We start from the raw sequence: 18,692 nt of genomic DNA, 5'->3' as shown, positions 1-18,692 counted from the left end.
AAGGCAGTCCCTTTGACAATAGGTAATACTATAATCACCATGCGAATTTTCAGACATGGGGTGGAGATTTAACGTTTTTGAATTCGAATGCTCTATACCTGTCGGATTTCCTTCCCTCTCATTTCTGGCCGTTCTACTTCCCACTCGTCTCGCAAGACGGCAAACAACGCATCTGCAACCAATATGCTCAGCCCCAAACTCCAGACCAATGTAATAGCGTAAAAGAAATTTGCATTCCCACTTCCTGCGTATATCCATAAATAATAAAACGCCGGACCTAGTAATGTCGCATACAAGATTGTCGACAATGCTAGGAATGTGTACCTCATCAGAGGAAAGACGTGTCGATATAATGGCAACATTGCTAGGAAGAATGATGTGTCGGAGATAGATGGATATGGTTTGAAGATGGCAAATATGCCAAGTAAGGTTGTGATCACGAAGAGAGGTTGTCTTCGAAGCCGAATTGTCAACCCGCCAACGTACGAAGACAGATGAATCCAGAAAACTCCGAGGAAGAAATTCCGAAACGAGTCGAACATCTCGATGAAGAAGTACCACCACAAGCCAACATTAGGAGTAAGATCCGGTAGGAGGAGTTGGACTCCGTATGTCGATCGCATAAACTCCCATGATCCGGTAATTGTTGAGGACATTTGAGCGAGCAGATACAAAAGTCCAACCATACTAGCGGCATTTTTGGCCACAAAATTGTATACAGAACTATCTTGCTGCTTGGAGCTTCTTCGATCGTAGCATAAAAGCACTAATGGTGGAAACAGTAATAAAGGGTACATGGACAGGTAAGATGCAATGGCCAACGTGAACATCGATGTGAAGGATTGTCCAGCAATAGCCGCCGAAACAGCATGGAGAATGGCGCATGTGGTAAAGACACTCGTCGGACGTCCTATACATGTTGCGATCGTAAATGGATTGAAGAGGAAACTATCACATCAATTAGCTTTGGCTCGCTCAGTTATGGGAGTTTATTTACGCAGCAGCAATGGCATAAGACGTCCATTTCTTATCCTTCCTTGGTGATGTATAAAGCTTGGAAGAACCAGCTTCCCCAGACTCCGAAATCTTCATAAGCGCATTTGCGCTTAAAACATCTATAACAATATATAACAGGTAGGTGAAGGAGGGGTATGTTGTCGAATTCGGGAGGAGGGAGAAGAGCGACAGCAGTATTGGAGCTTGGTGGTAGACTCCGCCATCGTAAGGGGAAACGTTGTGGTTGTAAAGAAAGAGGCCTTCTTGTACTACAAACGCTGTTAGCAGTGTCTTGCTACAATTGTTTCTAGACTCACATCTCTTGAAGCTTGTAACTGGTGTGGATATTTCAACCCGCGCCGTTAGCAATTCTGGGAGGCCTGGAAATGCCGTAAAAAGTAACAGACGGACAGCAGCTGCAGCACCAAATACGGCAGCTTTCCGTCTGTCAATGGTAAAAGTCGACATGGCGGATGAGCAAAGGAGTGAAGCTCAAGTCAATACGATGTCGTGTTCATACTCGACGGGGCCGAATATCAGCAGGACGGACCCCTGGAACTGCAACTCGGCTTGGCTCAAAGTGCCCACCAAGATAAAAGCGGTGAGACTACCCAACCAATCACAAGCTTTTGCTCTCGATTGTAGCTCTCCGCCAAAAAAAAGTTCTCGAGAAATTCAAGACCCCACACCTTATCGACAGAAAAGATAATTCTACTGCAACGTAAAATTCGCAGTAATGGCACGAATCAAGAAGAAGGGAGTCACTGGCCAGGCCAAGAACTTCATTACCAGAACTCAAGCAGTACGAAAACTTCAGATCAGTCTTCCGGATTTCCGAAAACTCTGCATCTGGAAAGGAATTTATCCTCGCGAACCGCGCAACAAGAAGAAGGCTTCGAAATCTTCCAGCGCTTCGACCACTTTTTACTACACCAAAGATATCCAGTATCTCTTGCATGAGCCTTTGCTGCAGAAATTCCGTGAGCAGAAGGCTTTAGAAAAGAAGATTGCAAAGGCATTGGGCCGAGGCGATGGACACGATGCGCAGAGACTGGAGCGCAATGCATCGAGACCTGAAAAGACCGGAAAGACGAAATACACACTCGACCATGTCATTCGCGAACGATACCCAACATTCATTGATGCGCTTAGGGATTTGGACGACTGTCTCTCAATGCTGTTCCTTTTCGCAAACCTTCCCTCCACACCGACAGTTCCAGCAAAGATGATTGCCAGATGCGAGCGATTGTGTTTGGAATTCGAACACTACCTAATCGTGTCGCACAGCCTACGAAAATCCTTCCTTTCCATCAAGGGGATATATTACCAGGCGACAATTCAAGGCCAGGATATCTTGTGGTTAGTACCATATCGATTCAACCAGAGAGTTACAGGCGATGTTGATTTCAGGATCATGGGAACCTTTGTGGAATTTTACCAAACCCTTCTTGGTTTCGTCAACTTCCGCCTATACACTTCCGTTGGATTAGTATACCCTCCCAAATTCGACAAAGCCAGGGATGATTTGGGTGCTGAGCTTGGTGCGTTCTCACTGGAAGGAAATGGAGTCGGCGCAATTGAGCAGCCTAAGCAGATTACAAATGGAGAAAACAAGGCGCCAGATCCTAAGTTACAAGCAGAAATTGACAAATTGATGTCGCAATTGAATAATGTCGAGAAAGAGCCGGAGGAGGAGTCTGCTACGAAACAGATCACCGATGGCGACGACGAAGGAGAGGATGAGGAGATGCCCACTGATACGATTGATAAGTTCGAGCCCGCTGCGCCTGGTGGAGATATCCTTCTACAGCCATCCTACTCTGCAACCGATCCATCAACCCTTTTCGCCAATTTCACTTTCTTCCTTTCTCGAGAAACTCCACGACAACCATTAGAATTCATCCTACGAGCATTCGGATGCAAAAGAATTGCATGGGATGCTGTTTTGGGCGAGGGAGCATATACACATAACGAACTTGATCCGTCAATCACTCACCAGATCGTGGATCGTCCACCAATTCAGGTTGACCCAGATAATGAGGCAACGACCGAGGATAACCAAACAGCACAGAAACTTCAGCCAGGTTCAAGAGTTCCAGGACGTATTTATGTCCAACCTCAATGGATATGGGATTGTGTAAACGACGAAGAGCTAAAGCGACCAGACCTATACGCCCCAGGAGCACAATTACCACCTCATCTCAGTCCTTTCGTGAAGAAGGTTCGCGGCCAATATGATCCAAGCGCACCACTCAACGAACAAGAGCGCGAAGATGAAGAGCTCGAAGTTGACAGCGAAGAAGAGGAGGAGGAGGATGTTGAGGAAGACGATATGGCGGTTCAAAAGCCTAAACTCCTCACCAACGCCGAAATCGATGAGACAGCTGAAGGCATGGATATCGCCGGTTCGGACGACGATGAAGACGAGGAAGATGCTTCAGAGGGCGAAGGTTCATTCGGTGGATTCTCTGACGCTGAAGATGAGGAAGAAGATGAAGCCACCTCCGCCGCTCTTCAACGTCAACGCGAACTCGAAGCCGAACTAACGGGTGCCCAAGTTGAAGAAAAGGTCATTGACGCAAAAGCCAATGCAAAGAAGAAGGCAGCGAAGAAGGCCAAAGAGGAAGATGAAGAGTTAGAGCGCGCGAAGATGATGATGAGCAGGAAGAAGAGGAAGATTTTGGAGAAGATGGTTTATAGTAACAAGAAGAAGGATGCGGAGGCTGAGGGGCTGAGATCGAAGAGGCGGAAGATTGAGAAGGGTGGAAAGGGCGCGGCGAGGGCTTGAGATGTGAGTGTTTTTGTAGATTGGTAACGTGGAAAAGTGTAGCGGCGTTGGGGTGAGAGGGCGTTTTCTGTTGGTATCATGTATGAGCCTTCTTTTGATAGATGAGAATATGAGATATTCAAATGATGGGTGATCTAATTTACATTAGACATAAAAATTTCTATTACACTACCATTCACAGCCTAAGGATACTCCTTTGATTCTGTTTCCAGGCGAGATTTTAAGGTAAATACCACTACTTTCAGGAAATGTTACTACTTCCATAGATGAATATGTGTTTCACGAATCGATATAATAAAGAGATGATTATGTTAATGACTTATATAGGAAAAAAGCAATAGAGGGACACAGGTGTGACATGAAAAGCCGCAGGTGGGTCTCGGGTGGACGCGCAAAGCTCCCGAGGCTACGCACTGACCAAAACCTTAACCGACCCCCTGGTAATCGCCAAGTCTTCCGAACGTGTTGGGTCAACGTCGTTCCAGAAGACTTTCTTCCATGTGAACAAGGCGCAAAGCGAAGATATCAACACCATTACTTCTTGCTCTCGGTCGCTACTGACGGCGATTAGTATCATTTGATGATGGATTCAATTCCTACAACTACAAGGTCTTGAAGTCGACTGCCGCATGAGCTGGCACGATGAATTCTCGAGAACACGCATCTCAAGAAGCTACAAGAAGCCGAGATGTATCGAACACCACTTCTCTGGACCGCCGCACCACCGCGAGCACCTACGACTCGAACCAGCGACATAGCTTTGCTAGTAGCGAAACGGGAGAATCGAGCAGGGCCGCAAGCAACCGTGGAAGCCTCACGACTGAGCCTACAGATGTGGTAGATGAGGACGTGGTCCAAGGCAAAGGTGGACTAGATTTGAGCATTGCTGCTCGTGATGGAAAGGGAAGTCACAGAAGCCATCGCAGTAAAGGGAGCGGTGGCTTTTTATTGTCACACAATACATTTGAACCGCCGTCCCAAGAGCTATCGAGCAAAACTATAGACGAAGACAATCGAATGCGCCAGCGTCCTTCTACCAGGGATCGCAAAGGAAAAACGCCAGTCCGAAGTCCCGAAAAAAGACACACGAAGACGAAATCGGGTCTGGGACTTAGAGTTCAGAGCAGCCCCCTCTCAACAAATGTCACGTCGGCGCCAGCTACCGGCGGGCTAGAGACTGCGCCGACACACAAGGACAATGGTGGGAATGAGATGACAGAAGACAAAGTGAATGCCAATCCACTCGATGTAGATTCTGCTCAGATTGTTAGCTTGGCATTGAACCTCAATGAAAGTCGACGAAATGCTGCTAGACGAAATGTTTCAACTCCGCTACCACCCCTCACACCAGGCTTTACAGAAGGTTTCGCTGGTGGCAGTCTGCGCCATCATCTACAACAGCAGAGGAGGGTGTCGAGAAATATATCACCCAAGCCAGCCCGTGGCGAACGAGCTGTAACAGCCTCTCCACGAATTACTTCTGCCCAAAGACTTGCGAGCCCGTTACAACCAGCTTTTGATCCGCAGGGAGATGGAGGTTACAGGTATCAGTTTTCAGCGTCAACATTGGCCAGGGCGGAGAAAGCGAAAACCGCAATCGAGCTCATGGCTCAATATCGTCGAGTGCTTCTCTATGTGCCTCCACTCAAGCCACAAGGAGACCGAATGGGGGGAAGTGATCGTGGAAACTCTTCAGAAGCCACTACGTCAGCTCCAACCTCTCGTGTGGCTTCTTCTACATATGCCGCTCCCCTGCCATTAGGACGACCATATAATCCACTTCAGTATGTTCGAAATCGAAAGATGCGTCTGAGGACTGGTAGAGCTATCAATGGAGAGGAGCAGGGTTTTGGAGATCTAGCCAAAGTCTCATCTTGGGTCGACCAGGTATTGACGGAAGCATCGTCTGCAGAGTACCAAGCTGCGGATTGTTTGCCCATGCCTCCGTTCTCAAAGGCTGCCAAAGAAGCCGCATCACCACATACTTCTCCGTCGTCTAACCATGGCAAAGGGCACTCTTCTGCACCTAAAGTGAAACGGCCTAGGAATGACTGGATTATTGATCCGAAAGATTTGCTGGCGGACCTGTATTGGCTGGAACAGGAAGACAACAAGAAATTCATTGAGGACAGTCATGGCAGAAAGATATTTCCTCAACAGGTTGATCTCAAGCGTCCAATATCGAAGCAAGGTAATGGAAATAGTTCCCAGTTCAACTTCAATAGTCGGATCAAAGATCAGGCTTCGGGCTTGGATCTCTACGTCGATACCAAAATGCCAGAATTCATGCAAATCAAAGCTGAGTCTGACAAGCATTCTGATGGTGCTGTTTCAAAAGCAAAAGATAAGCTGCGGCAAGTTCGGCATGCTGCTGGTCTACCGCATGGTAATAATGGTTCTGCACAACCTGGACGCCAAACGCAACAATATATTAGCCGGTCTGATTCAGACTCTGCTGACAGCAGTCAACTGCGTCGCTCGAGAAGAAAACGCAGTGGTACTGCCGATAGCAATGATCTGGGTACTGATATTCTAGAGAAGCAAATGATGGAAATGCTGGCTAGAGAGAATGAGGATGGAAACTGGAACTTAAGCGAGAGTGGGACTGCTGACACAAGAGAGAAGAAATCGACACCATCTCACACGGACGGAGTCAGAGAACCCGCTCAAACATATCGAGATAGGTCGGCGAGTCAAGATACATCTGGTTCTATAGTGAATAAGCACCAGAAAAGAGACTCTCTTGTACATTCGTCGTCTGGTCGAGCCAGTCTGGAAGTACCAATGCAAGGAGGTCGACCACGGCGCTCTTTAGACGAATTCGACAGCACGGCACCAAGTTCGCCCGAAGCCAGACCTTTTCGAACTTCAAATGCCTTCGTCCCGACAGTGGAGTTGTCACATGCCCAGAGTCGACACGCATCTCCGTCTAGAACGCCTCTATCGAAGGTTAAGAATAAGATAAATCAGTTCCATGACTCTCACCATAAACGCGTGTCATTGGATGAACCGCCGAGATTGGATTCTAGTGGAAATGTACCCGAAACACCTAGTCCAGGTGAAAGACGAAAACGTTCAATAAGTCCTTTCAAGAGTTCATCGTCTAAAAAGACTGACGAGAGTGCACGACCTGCTCTAAAGAACACAGGGAGCGTACGGAGGAGCAAGCTGGAGGAATCAGGGATCAAAGGATTGTTCAAAGGCCGTAATCCCGTCTCTAGGGTTGGCGATTTCGTCTGGAAGACTGCCAAAGAACAAATACCCGGCTTGTCATCGGGTTACTCAAGTGATGATTCTGAACTTGACGAGCCTAGCCCACCATCAGTAAGACCAAAGAAAGACTCCAATGCGAGCTCAGTTGGCGCGGCGGATGATAATGCTGCGACTGATTTACCCAAGGAGAGAGCGACATATACACGGGATTTACCAACTTTTACTTCACCATTCGAAGGTCGTGGACGAACCATCAGAAATAAGAATACTGAATCAACTTCGAGTTCGGATCCGCTAGGTCGAGAGTCTAAGAAAGCCATAGCTCGCTCCACTGGACTTGAGCCGCCTCCAAGAATCGACATTCAAAGTGCGTCTCCAACTTCATCACCAGACCCAAATGGCTCGAACCGACGGAAACGAGATTCTTCCGTTTCAGACACCGATATCTCTCGTCGACAGAGTCTTGCCTCTGGCTCTCGACTCAATGAAATCCTCGGTAGCCCTGGTCATCGACGCAACGCTCTCCCCATGACCGGCCTAGCCAATCTCGAAGTAACCAACGATCGAACCTCCATCGACAGCCAACGCCAATGGAGCATCTCCGACCGCGCCCCCTCCGTCCACCGCGGTCCCATGAGCAAACGAGAAATCGCCCGCGTCCGCGCCCTCCTCCTCAGCTCCGGCATCAAAGCCAAGGAAATCACTCGTCGCGCCGCCGAACCCCAGGACCTTAACACCACAACCGACCCTCATTACGCCGGCATTTCCAAATTCGCTCATGCCCCTATCAGCCCCGTCCCGAAAAGCCAACAACACAACCTCGCGGCCCACATTCTCGAGACTGATATCCACAACTCCTCGGAGATGTGGCAAGCGTCTACAGATCACTTCATCGGCACATCCATTCAGAAACTCTTCGACGATATCAACGCCCTCCGCTCTAAAGTAAACGAGGGCATTACGAATATGGCCCGCACAGCAGCGGACGAAGCGGACGAGGTCAGCAAGGATCTAGTCACCAGTCAGACGTTAGCGGTCAAGGCGATCACGGATAAGATGGACACGATGATGCGCCGACGACGACGCAGGTTCAGGTGGTTGAGACAGGGGGTTTGGGTCGTGGTTGAGTGGGCACTGGTGGGGGTTATGTGGTATGTCTGGTTTTTGGTCGTGCTTGTTAGGGTTGTTAGGGCGGTTTGGATGGGGGGGTTAGGGTGGTGAGGTGGTTGTTTTGGTTGTAGTGTGTGACGGGGTGGGTAGGTGGAGGGGTGGAGATGAAGGGGTGGGGATGGGTTTGTGTAGGATACGTTGAGAGGGTGTAGGATAGGATAAACTTGGTATATTATATAGGGCAGACAGCTTGGATTCTAGGCTGGATGAAACGGAGCGTGCGTAGGATATTTTAGATACCCGGATGGATGGATATTAGAACGTAATTTTTAATTTTAGTTTTATTTTACTTGATTAGATGTGTGACTTAGGTGACGTGATTTTTGATTTAGTAGGGAGTTATTCTCCCGATCTAATAACATTATTACTTTAAACACCCTGTCTCCTGAAAGAGTGTCGAAATAGTAAGCTCCAAGTTACGAAAAGTAATTTGTATCTCTACTAGGTATAGAAACCTGTATGTAATGTTCACGTTTTCTTAGGTAGTATTAACTGTTTGAGGAGAGAAGTAATGTTTAAGTAGGAGAATCTAATAGAAGTATAGAGGTTTTTATTTATAGCGTAGGATATAGAGGAGCGTACGGGAAATAGTTAGTTCTAGAGTACATGGAATTAAGACATTCCACTGTACTACAGCGTGGTTCAAAGGGGTATTCTGTAACGGCGCACCGTCACATGCTCACATGGCAAAGAGGTTCGGGGCCTGGTTTGGGGTGAAACTCAGGCGTTCTAGAGTCGGGCGTGATTCAGGTCTGTTCGGGTCAGGACCTTGGGTATATAGCTGGCGGTCCTTTCTACACATACGCTCCTTATCTTTTTATATCCTTCGTATTAGACCTAGTAGGACCCGATAAGACGCCGAACACGTACTACCACATACCTCTACCTTAGTGCCCGTAAAACTCGTGTTATTACACGAAGGTCGCTAAAAAAAATCCTCTAAGTAGGGCGAGCTTTAATACCCTAAAATATATAGACTTCTGCTAGTATGTCGTTAGAAGTGACGTTTCGGTATAATATCAATTTGTAGAGCGTTTTTGGCGAGTAAGTTTTGATTTTAATATAGTAAAAAGCCTCGATAGGTGGCTTATATTTAACGCCCCAGTAGCCGGCTGGGCGGATTGATCCAACGGAGACTTGGATATATTACTCGAGTTAGAGATTAAAAATATCAGAATGGATTATGTGCTAGCTCCAAAACTTTGAGCTCCTGTAGCCCCCTCATAATGCTGAAAGACGCATCAATTATGACGCATTATTTGGTATTCGCAGATACAATAAGTGCTAGGTGATTACTGGAAATAATATTGAGACTCATCTCAACTCGTTTACATTTCGTATTGTAATCGCCATGTAGTGACACGTCTTAGGTATGGAATACCCTCCAGTTCTTTGGATGTTTCGAAGTTCATCTTGACAGCACTGCATCCTACATTGCTTGAATAAAATGTACTCAAGTAGACGACTGTGTGACTTTGAGGCAATCAATCTAAACCCTCATATCTACGTGCTTTCGCCTCACGAGTATTACTCTAAATAATGAACATCGCAAACTGACATTCTGTACAAACTTGAATATTGTTGTTTATAAAACATGCGCTTTAAGCGTCCAATGGCTAAATACAATTCATGTTTATTTCTCTGATTCGTTAGATTTCAAACCTCTATTGACCCAATCAATATAGGAAATAGCTTGAAACTGTTCTGCCAAAATGGACAGGGATTCACTTGACTCACGTAGATCGTCAGACTTCTATATTCCTCCAATCAAAACCCACTTCCCACTAACATTATCTCCAATTCAACAAGCAAGATCAGTCTCCCAGCAACTCTCACCAGCACCCAACCGAGGATCAATTCCTTCAGGAGAGAATGAAAGACGTTCTTTTCAGCAACGCCCATCGACTCCCGGACCCCTTCCACCAGTCGAGCTTTCAAGACAAAACGCTGCGCGTCGTCCCCAGAGACCCCGAGGAACACTTCCCAGCAACCCCCACCAACGCCGAGAACACCCCAAGGGCCCTTCCCCCAAGGACAGCCCGCAAATCTTTCGTATGAAGAACTCCCACGACCGGCTAGCGACACTGGAGGATCATTATCCACAGGACGGATGGTATTGCCTTTCTCTGGACAATCACCATCAACACCCGGAAGCTCTCGAGAGCCATTGTGTTCAGGTCAGTAAGCAGAGCCCTCCTCCGTACGATCATCTTCATCATCATCCAGAGTTCTTCGAGAATGTTTCACTTCTAGACTAGATGCAAATGTACTCTCCGAACAACTCGAAAGAAGAACTGTCCCGCGCACTCAACCCCATATCACTCCACAAAGCTCTAGCTTTCCAAGGCTTGCACCCCAATCTGCAGAGATCTTCTCTGTCTCTGATGAAGACCAAGGACAGAACTCATCATTCCAAGGAAATAGCGAGCAAGATAGTCACCTTCGTCGAAACTATTTCTCGGATGGCCAGCGGGGAATCAGCCGGCCGGAAAGTGATCAACAGAGACACAGTCAGTATAGAAACAGCCAGCAAGGAAATTCGGGAGGAAGCAACTCGCGGGGAAACTATGTGACCGAGAGTGAGGGAGGAACTCATCCGCAGAGAAACTCTACGAAGCAGGCCCAGCGAAGAAGCAGCCACCAGTGGAGCAGTCAGCCCGAAGGTCAATTGCGGACAGGTAACCCGGGGGGAAATAACCAGCAAAACCGCGGCACTAACCAGCCTTATGTCAATGTGCACAGAAACAACCAACTTGGAACTGTCCAGCATGGAATTAATTCGTGGGGAAGTGACCAGCAGAGAAACAATCCGCGGGGAAGTGATCAGGATCCAGAGAGCACTGACCAGATGTCTTTCAGACAGCAGAGAGACAGTCAGCAGGGAAGATGTCAACAAGGAAGTGATAATCTAGGAAGTAAACGGTGGAGTAATCCGTTTGGCAGAAAGTGAAGAGAGTGACGGAGGAAGATAAGGGCAGAGGTAGATAATTTGGAGAGATGGAAACCAGAGATGGGGAGGATGGGGAGAATTAAGTGCTCATGATATTGATATGAGCATAGAGTGTTTGTTTTGGGTTGGTTTTTTTGGTAAGGGTGGTTGTGTTCAGTATGTTAGTTTTGGTGTTGAAAGTGCAGCTGCATTCCGACGACACTGCGTGGGTTAGGATTTTTGAAATTTTGTGCAAGTACTTCACGTAGATAAGAAAAAATAAATTCTGTACTCGTTATTTATGAAACTGAGTAGTAATCCACGCAAAACAGAAAGAGTCATAATACGAAATTATTTTTAATCCAATAGACAATAAACAATGTATATCGACGGAACGTTTTACATCACTTTCGACAGGTCTGAGGTTTTCACAGAATACATTATTTTTTAGGAAGGATCGTATAGATGAATTTTGGAAAAGAAATGAGAAAATTACAATGAGTAGACCTGACGTAAAGATGATTTTAGTTGGTTTTGTAACTATACATATAATAGCTCAGATTCAGTGAACCATACCTTAGCAGTAGTCTTCGGGGCGGATCCTGTGTTAGTAAATGCCTCTTCATTGAGTTTATTTAGTCACTAGTAGTTTGTGTCAAAAAAAAGAGGTTAGCACTGTCTCGAATTCCACAAATCAGTCGATAAAGCAATGAAGAACAAATTTAACCCTCCTCTGCTTCACACCTGTAACCTTTCTAACGCTCATCTTAACTCTCTCCATTCATTTTACTACCCTACTATCTTCCTTCGTTTGTCGATATTTTCTCCTCACTACACTTTATCCTCACTTCCTGCTCTTCCTTGCACCTCCTCCCTGTATATCCTATCTGCACGCCCCCCTCGTTTTCCCCATCCGTCTACTCCCTCTTCCGAAAACTCTCCATCTGGCAGTACTTCCTCTCTTTTACTCACATCAACTACAATAGTATCATCCCCACTCTCTACTTCTTTCTTCTCATCCGCTACCTTCTCACTCCCTTCCCTCCCGTTATCTTTTGTTCCACCATCTCCATCTCCAACCACTTTCTTTTTCATCCTTCAACCACCTCCTTCCCCACAACTCCCACATACTCTAGTACAAGAGCATCTGTATCCGTTTGGACAGGCTGGAGGAGGGTTGGAGCTATCCATGGTAGGGCTGGATGCTAGTGTAGGAACTGCATTGCGTACAGGCTTGGATGTTCGTATGAGCAGGGGATTTGGTGCGGTTTTGGGTGATGGTGCTGGCGTGGGTATGGGTGTCATGACTTGTGGAGAGTGTTGATACAGGATGTTTATGGAGTAGAGAGTTGTAGGATGACTTGTGAATATGCAAAGAGCAAGTGGAGATATTTAACTACTTTCAGAAATGTTGAGTATACAAAATATTGCTATTTGTTAGGATTTATTTTCAAGTTCACTTGGTTTGGTGAAATAAACACTCAAAATAATTGTTATACTGAATTTTGGTAAAAGGCGTGTAATGTCGTATTTGTGGTTTGTGATAGAACGGTGGACAATCAATTGCTGGAGAAATAGAGGGAGGTCTCCCATCGTATGGGCAAGTTAGTGTTAAATGAGAATAATATTTTTACTTGTGTTTTCTTGTGCAAGTAAGCTCTTGAGATTGCTGATTGTGTCAGAAACAACTTTCAGACTTGTAAGTTTTGAACAATCCACTAACATATCTCCTTCAGAAGCAAAATAAATTCATTCAGCATAGCTTTGTCCACTAAACCAACATTTCACAATTGTTCTTTTCACGACAAAATTTCAATTTGTAATTTAACATAATGCCTACTCGAAGACATCTTATCAAATTCAATTTCGGCGTGGCGCGCCAACATATCTCCCTTGCCCTTTCCTACCATCTGATCTCCCACGACCCACGCCATACTCAAAACCAACACGCTTTTCTTCTTTTTCTATCGTATGTGACCCCTCAGATTCCCCGCTGCGTTTAAGAATCCCTCTTTTCCCCTCAGCAAATCGCATTGATCCCTTCGATCCTTCTGAGCCCTTCTCGCCCTCTCCAATCTCCACCTCGCCTACCTCTTTTGTCGCTTCTTGCAGCTCTTCAGTATCTCTGGGCTTAACCTGCGAGCTTTCGCCTTTCTGACTTTTGTCCGGCATGCTTAAGTCATCTTCTTCTTTATTTTCAGCGGTGTGGTTTTCAGCTCTCTTTTGGCAATTGTAACACCGACAGCCCGGTGCGCGTTTACAGAGGCGAATGGTACTCTTGTCTAGAGGATACGGATCATTATGGTGTTTCTTGTGTTTGGACCTTTCTGCTGGAGGCATCTTGAAATTGGAAATTCAGGCGAAGTTGGCAAGGGCTTGCGTAAAGTTTGAGAGGATGCAAATATTTGGTCTGTGATGGAGCCATATTGTTGTGATATCTGTTGGAGATTATATGAACATATCGAGAAAAAGAGCGTGACCTTATGAAGGGAAGCTTGAGTGTTGTTTGCTGACTTGATGATCTGACCCTAATCGTTAGTTTGGAAGTTCTAAGTCAAATGCGACAAAGAGTCATTCAGTCACCAGGGCCTACCCAAGTTTAACAAAGAGTTACGAAGATTACCAATGAGTCAAATAGTGTTTGTATGGAGGAAAATGAAGAATAAGTCACTAAGACGACTTGGAGAAGAAATTGGAATTGCATCCGCGGCTTAACACGAAAGAAAAAGAGGTATACGACTCTTTTCTTTTATCAATCGTGGTAGGCTCTTGATAACACCTTTCTGTGAGTGAGTTTGTTTTAACTTTGAAAAGTTTTATACAATCAAGAATTCCACATAGTAAACAATCAAAAGCACTCACTCTAAAAAGTATCTTAACAAACAAAATCAAGTGATTGTGACTCGTTGTCTGCAAACTTCGTATTTCTACTTCAATACTGATTAAGTCTAGAAGAACACCAAACCCTTTGATTGTCTTACCTCCACGCTTCTTCCAACAGTCTCACTTATTCTTTTTCTTTGTAATCATGTTGACTTTTGGCTTCTCGACCCGGTCGAAAACTCCCATCTATTCTCTCTTCCTCTTCAATGCTGACTTTTCAGATGACTTGCTTGACCCAACATCAGCTTTTCTGTCTGTTTTTGTCTTCATATTTGGGCTCTCCCCTTCCAAGTATGGCTCAAATCCAACGCGTTTCCCACTTGATTTCTTTGTAGAAGACTTTCGACCTCCAATATCTGGCCCAACACCAACACCTTTCACCTTTTCACCCAACCTCATAGATCGCTTTGATTCTTTCACTACCTTCTGACTTTCTCTGTTACGTTCATTTTCTTCTTCTTCTTTACAGGCTTGCCGCCATCTGTCAAATTCAGCGAGCTGCTGCAATAATTCCTTACCGCCCTCTTCAAGCTCTTGTTGCTGTCTCTTTTGTTCATCGTCCTCCTGCCTACTTAACATGTTTTGCTTCCTTTCATGACACAGGTTATTTGTCCTCTCGCAAGAACTACACTCACAGTCAAATGAATGTCTATAGGTGAGTGGGCGCCGTGGAAGACTTGGTGCAACGGCCTGAGGTCTAAAGTTTCTCTTGTGTCTCTCTTTTTTTGTTAGTGGCATTTTCAGCTTATGTGAGCTAATCGAAATTTAGATGGTATTTACAGATGAAGCTGGATGGCGTTGCAATGAAATGAAGCCTTTGCCTTTGGATTTGGACTTTGGATTGGGTTTCATGATCGTTGTGTAAGATGAAGCAAGTTATATAGATATGAATAGAAAGAGTTTGACTCTCGGAAGTCAAGGTTTGTGTATTGCTTTCTTAAATTGCCTGAACATTATATCCATAGTTTGAGTCAAATATGACTGACAATCACACAGTCAGGTTTCAGTAAGACGAGTATCTGTTATGACACAAAATTCTATAGAGTTGGATAAAGTTTGAAGTTGAGTAAACAATATTTATTCACATTACAAACAATTCCGCTTATCCTTTGAATAATCGGCGCTTACTGGCGCTTAGAAACTGACAACAAGCTTTAGAATTATCAAACTTGCTAGCAGCTCAAAAACACAAGTTATGATTTTATTAAGATGAGTGATTATCTTGTAATAGAGAAAATTAATATGCTTAAAAACAATAAATCCCCGGTGACACAAACTTGTCAAATTTTCCCATGGTGTAGAACTTAAAACAAGTCAAATCATACATATGAGCTTCAAACTTTGTTTGAGTGAATCAAGATTAGATCTTTCAGATAAACCTGAAATTAACTAACTTTTAGCCTTAGTCATTGAGGACAAATTCGGGTAAACTCTTCACCAAGCAGTTATCCATCAACATTTCAAACAGTAGTTCCAATCTCCCCAACTCTAATCTTTCCAAAAGATACACTTGCTCTCCTTCCCTCCAAACTATTCAACAAGTCGTGAATATTCGCCGCTGGATCCGGACACGTCCCCCTCAGAGCCCCCTTTCCCTCGCCTAACTTCCCATCAAGCCACGCCATCCCCGTCTTTCTATCATCCCAAATCCCAATCGCCATAACCATTCCTTGCGCAAGATATTCCCCTATCATTGACATCCCCTCAAACTTATCGAAATCATTCACATCACTGAAAACTTCTTTCTGTTTGGTGCAAAGGGGGCCGGTGATGGAATTTCCAGGAACCTCATCGATTTTAGAACGTCCATTCGGGAATCGAGTGCCGTTTTGTATGTAAAACCGCTTCATCTCTTTGAGAAACGCGACTCCGGAGTCTGTGTCTGAGGTACTTGGGAATTGAGTGACCACAGTGAAAGGTTTAGTAGTGTCGACGCCTTTCCCGCCAGGGCCGTAGAAATCGGTATTCCCCATGCGATAAGTGTTGAAAGCGCAGCCTTCAGCATCGCAACTTACATCTGGATTGCATCCGTCCCCAATGCACTGATGTTGATTTGGGGTCATGAAGTTGCATGGATGAAGACCGAATGAGCTTGAGATCGAATTGCCGTTGAAGACGTCGAGTTGTGCGCAGCAGGATCCGCGGAGACCGAAACCATATTGTGCGACTGTTGACTCGGGAGAATCGGGCGTTTCTGTCCAGTTTTTGACATTTGCCTAGACTCGCAAGTTAGTCAAAGATTCAGAAGAATCATGTCAAACGTCGCTTAGCGAAACTTGAAGGAACAACCAAAGTTATTTACCTGCCCATTGATAAACCGCAAATCTCTGGGACAGCTAGCGTCGCAATATCCAGTTCCATAAGCAGCACCCGCTGTGTTCCCCTGAAATTTGTTGAACCCACCATTCGAATCCATAGCCACAAATTTCACATCTGCACTGATCCCACATGGTAGTTTCGAAACATCAACCTCAAAACTGATCTCCTTGTTCAGAAGCTTGAACAGGTTGTACTGCTTTCCATCCGGTCTTAACATAAATAGCCGGGCGCCCTTGGACATCGAATAATCTAAGTAATTGTAGTATTTCAACCTGTCAGCCGTCAGTATCGTTCAGGTAACAATCTTCTTTCCTGAAAATCATACGTGACAGCATCATTCTTAGGCCATATTCCCATGCTTTGATACTCCGTGCCTTCAAGCACACAGTTCTCGGTGCATGTTGCATCGTCGGGGCAAAGTGTCTTGTTGGGATACCCCTTTTCAAGCCAATGACCGTCTTCGAAGCATGTCGTATATGAGTTTTTCTCGTGTATCCATCGCCATTCTGCGTCAAGAACCAGTGACCCATTTTGTTTAGAGCAGCCTGCGGAGGAGCATGATTCCCATCTCATCAATGGATGAACTTCAGGCTGTAAGGTTGCAAATGATTGACCACTGACTTGTTGAATTATTAGTTCAAGTAGGAACAGAGAGTGATACATGGCTGTTGAAAACAGTAACAATCTTGTAAAGGTTACATTATGGAATATTTATCAAGTTGAGTGGAGAGTATATATGCAATCAGAGTACGTGATTGTCCTTCGCCATACCATTGATCTCTTATTTACCGTTCAAGCATGCATAGTAGCCGTAATTCAAACTTATCCAGCGACTCATACATTATGTTACACCATCTATCAAACAGGAAGTTACGTACTACCCTTCCGATCATTCTGCATCCTTGTAAGTGGAATCCGGGGTACATGAGAGATATGCACCCCGCACACAACCTATTGATTTTACCGAGGGGAAGGGGCTCACTCCGTCATTTCATTGAATCCAATTGCTCAATTGACGGATAATTGCAAGATGTGCCAGAGTAAATTCTTAATCGTGACCTGCCCCACTCAACCTTGATTTGAGAATAGCCGGCAGACGAGATATTTGTCAGCACAATGATGAATTTTTCCTCAGATTATGGCTTGATTATATGTTGACGAATAATCATCCGCTTTAAAAATTGTCTCTACGAGAATGAAATATTTCTGATAGAATTTATTTAGTTAGCAAATTGGACAAATGTTCCATTGTGTGATCGGCCAACTCTGCTTTTGGCAACCATGCATTTATATCAATAGGAAATACTCCACAGATAATTTCAAGCCAGATCGCCCAAGACAGCTCCACTCAATAAGCTCTGAACTTTGCTAACCTATTCAGGCTGACTTAGCCGATGGTAGCTGCTATTCCTAGTTCCCGTCTCGCGTTGTGAAATTCCAAATTATGGGTAGACGGGAAAATCCCAGTTCTTAGATCACAGCTGAGCAAATCTCATAAACGAGAATTATCGAAATACACGTGAATTTGTGAATATGAGAAACAACGTATATGGTTCAAAGCGATTACTCCCGTTTCCAGTGCTGTACCGGAGAATCGATCCATCAAGATAAGACAACAATTACAAAATCAATCCAGCACCCTTACAAAATTCCTCAATAGTGACAAATCAACAGACAGTGTTGACGCAACATCATCCTTCTAATAATTTCCCCACCACAAAGCGACATAATCTCCTTCATCCCCAAGAACAATCGGATCAGGCCTCCAATTTGCAATGGTAGTGAAATTCTGCTTCGACCTAAGATTTTGATCATAAGGTCCTTTACTACGATCGACAAGCAGAATTGGGACATAGTAATCTCCTTCGTACTACACATTGCGTCAGTACTCCAGCCCTATGAGATGTTCAGAAGGACTTACAGTGAAATTCGCATTCTCCACTCCTTTACCACACTTGAACACTTTATCCTCAAAGCCACATGGTTCTAATTTCTCATTCCAAATATGACTTGCTTTGCCATCCGGCGAATCCGCTGAGGAGAACGACGAACATGGTGAAGCGAATGTCTTTGTCAGGATAATTTTGCCAGAGGCGTCGAGACAGGAGGATGAGCCTTTAGGTTGTAAAACTGGTGTGTAAAACACGTGGATCCATGGTGTGTTTTTGACGGGTTTGACTGCTTGGCCTGGTTTTGAAAGTGGAAGTTGTTTTGCGGTACTGAAGCCGATGAGGAAGACGCACGTGGCGATATATAGTGAGTATAGCATTTTGGTGGATTAATGACACTAGTAGGGATAGTGAGTTCTGTGTTTGGGAAAATGGAGGGATGGGAAGTGCTTTTATTGAGAAGTGAGTGCGGGTAAAAGTGGTATTGCGGAAGAACGTTGAGCAG

At 45.1% G+C, this 18,692-nt stretch overlaps 8 protein-coding genes across 8 annotated transcripts; 3 read left to right on the top strand and 5 right to left on the bottom strand.

Moving 5' to 3' along the window:
* Positions 1–92: 92 nt before the first annotated feature.
* GLAREA_04317 (uncharacterized protein) lies at positions 93–1,464 on the bottom strand (the record flags this gene model as incomplete). Its single annotated transcript, XM_008086694.1, has 3 exons — positions 93–948; positions 998–1,265; positions 1,314–1,464. 3 exons carry the CDS (start codon positions 1,462–1,464, stop codon positions 93–95), a joined length of 1,275 nt encoding a protein of 424 aa, XP_008084885.1.
* A 268-nt stretch (positions 1,465–1,732) lies between these two features.
* Positions 1,733–3,784, top strand: GLAREA_04316 (BRCT; the record flags this gene model as incomplete). The annotated part of the gene is made up of 1 exon (XM_008086693.1): positions 1,733–3,784. One exon carries the CDS (start codon positions 1,733–1,735, stop codon positions 3,782–3,784), a length of 2,052 nt encoding a protein of 683 aa, XP_008084884.1.
* Positions 3,785–4,426: 642 nt separating this feature from the next.
* On the top strand, positions 4,427–8,218 carry GLAREA_04315 (uncharacterized protein; the record flags this gene model as incomplete). The annotated part of the gene is made up of 1 exon (XM_008086692.1): positions 4,427–8,218. One exon carries the CDS (start codon positions 4,427–4,429, stop codon positions 8,216–8,218), a length of 3,792 nt encoding a protein of 1,263 aa, XP_008084883.1.
* A 1,661-nt stretch (positions 8,219–9,879) lies between these two features.
* On the top strand, positions 9,880–11,117 carry GLAREA_04314 (uncharacterized protein; the record flags this gene model as incomplete). The annotated part of the gene is made up of 2 exons (XM_008086691.1): positions 9,880–10,367; positions 10,421–11,117. 2 exons carry the CDS (start codon positions 9,880–9,882, stop codon positions 11,115–11,117), a joined length of 1,185 nt encoding a protein of 394 aa, XP_008084882.1.
* A 1,839-nt stretch (positions 11,118–12,956) lies between these two features.
* On the bottom strand, positions 12,957–13,436 carry GLAREA_04313 (uncharacterized protein; the record flags this gene model as incomplete). Its single annotated transcript, XM_008086690.1, has 1 exon — positions 12,957–13,436. The coding sequence occupies one exon, from the start codon at positions 13,434–13,436 to the stop codon at positions 12,957–12,959; it is 480 nt and encodes a 159-aa protein (XP_008084881.1).
* Positions 13,437–14,165: 729 nt separating this feature from the next.
* GLAREA_04312 (uncharacterized protein) lies at positions 14,166–14,558 on the bottom strand (the record flags this gene model as incomplete). The annotated part of the gene is made up of 1 exon (XM_008086689.1): positions 14,166–14,558. The coding sequence occupies one exon, from the start codon at positions 14,556–14,558 to the stop codon at positions 14,166–14,168; it is 393 nt and encodes a 130-aa protein (XP_008084880.1).
* Positions 14,559–15,439: 881 nt separating this feature from the next.
* On the bottom strand, positions 15,440–16,961 carry GLAREA_04311 (Concanavalin A-like lectins/glucanase; the record flags this gene model as incomplete). Its single annotated transcript, XM_008086688.1, has 3 exons — positions 15,440–16,195; positions 16,282–16,570; positions 16,624–16,961. 3 exons carry the CDS (start codon positions 16,959–16,961, stop codon positions 15,440–15,442), a joined length of 1,383 nt encoding a protein of 460 aa, XP_008084879.1.
* A 1,036-nt stretch (positions 16,962–17,997) lies between these two features.
* On the bottom strand, positions 17,998–18,567 carry GLAREA_04310 (uncharacterized protein; the record flags this gene model as incomplete). The annotated part of the gene is made up of 2 exons (XM_008086687.1): positions 17,998–18,168; positions 18,220–18,567. The coding sequence occupies 2 exons, from the start codon at positions 18,565–18,567 to the stop codon at positions 17,998–18,000; spliced, it is 519 nt and encodes a 172-aa protein (XP_008084878.1).
* Positions 18,568–18,692: the final 125 nt, after the last annotated feature.

This window comes from Glarea lozoyensis (assembly GCF_000409485.1).
Source record: "Glarea lozoyensis ATCC 20868 chromosome Unknown GLAREA5, whole genome shotgun sequence".
NCBI lineage: Eukaryota > Fungi > Ascomycota > Leotiomycetes > Helotiales > Helotiaceae > Glarea > Glarea lozoyensis.
This window is presented reverse-complemented; position numbering and strand designations above follow the sequence as displayed.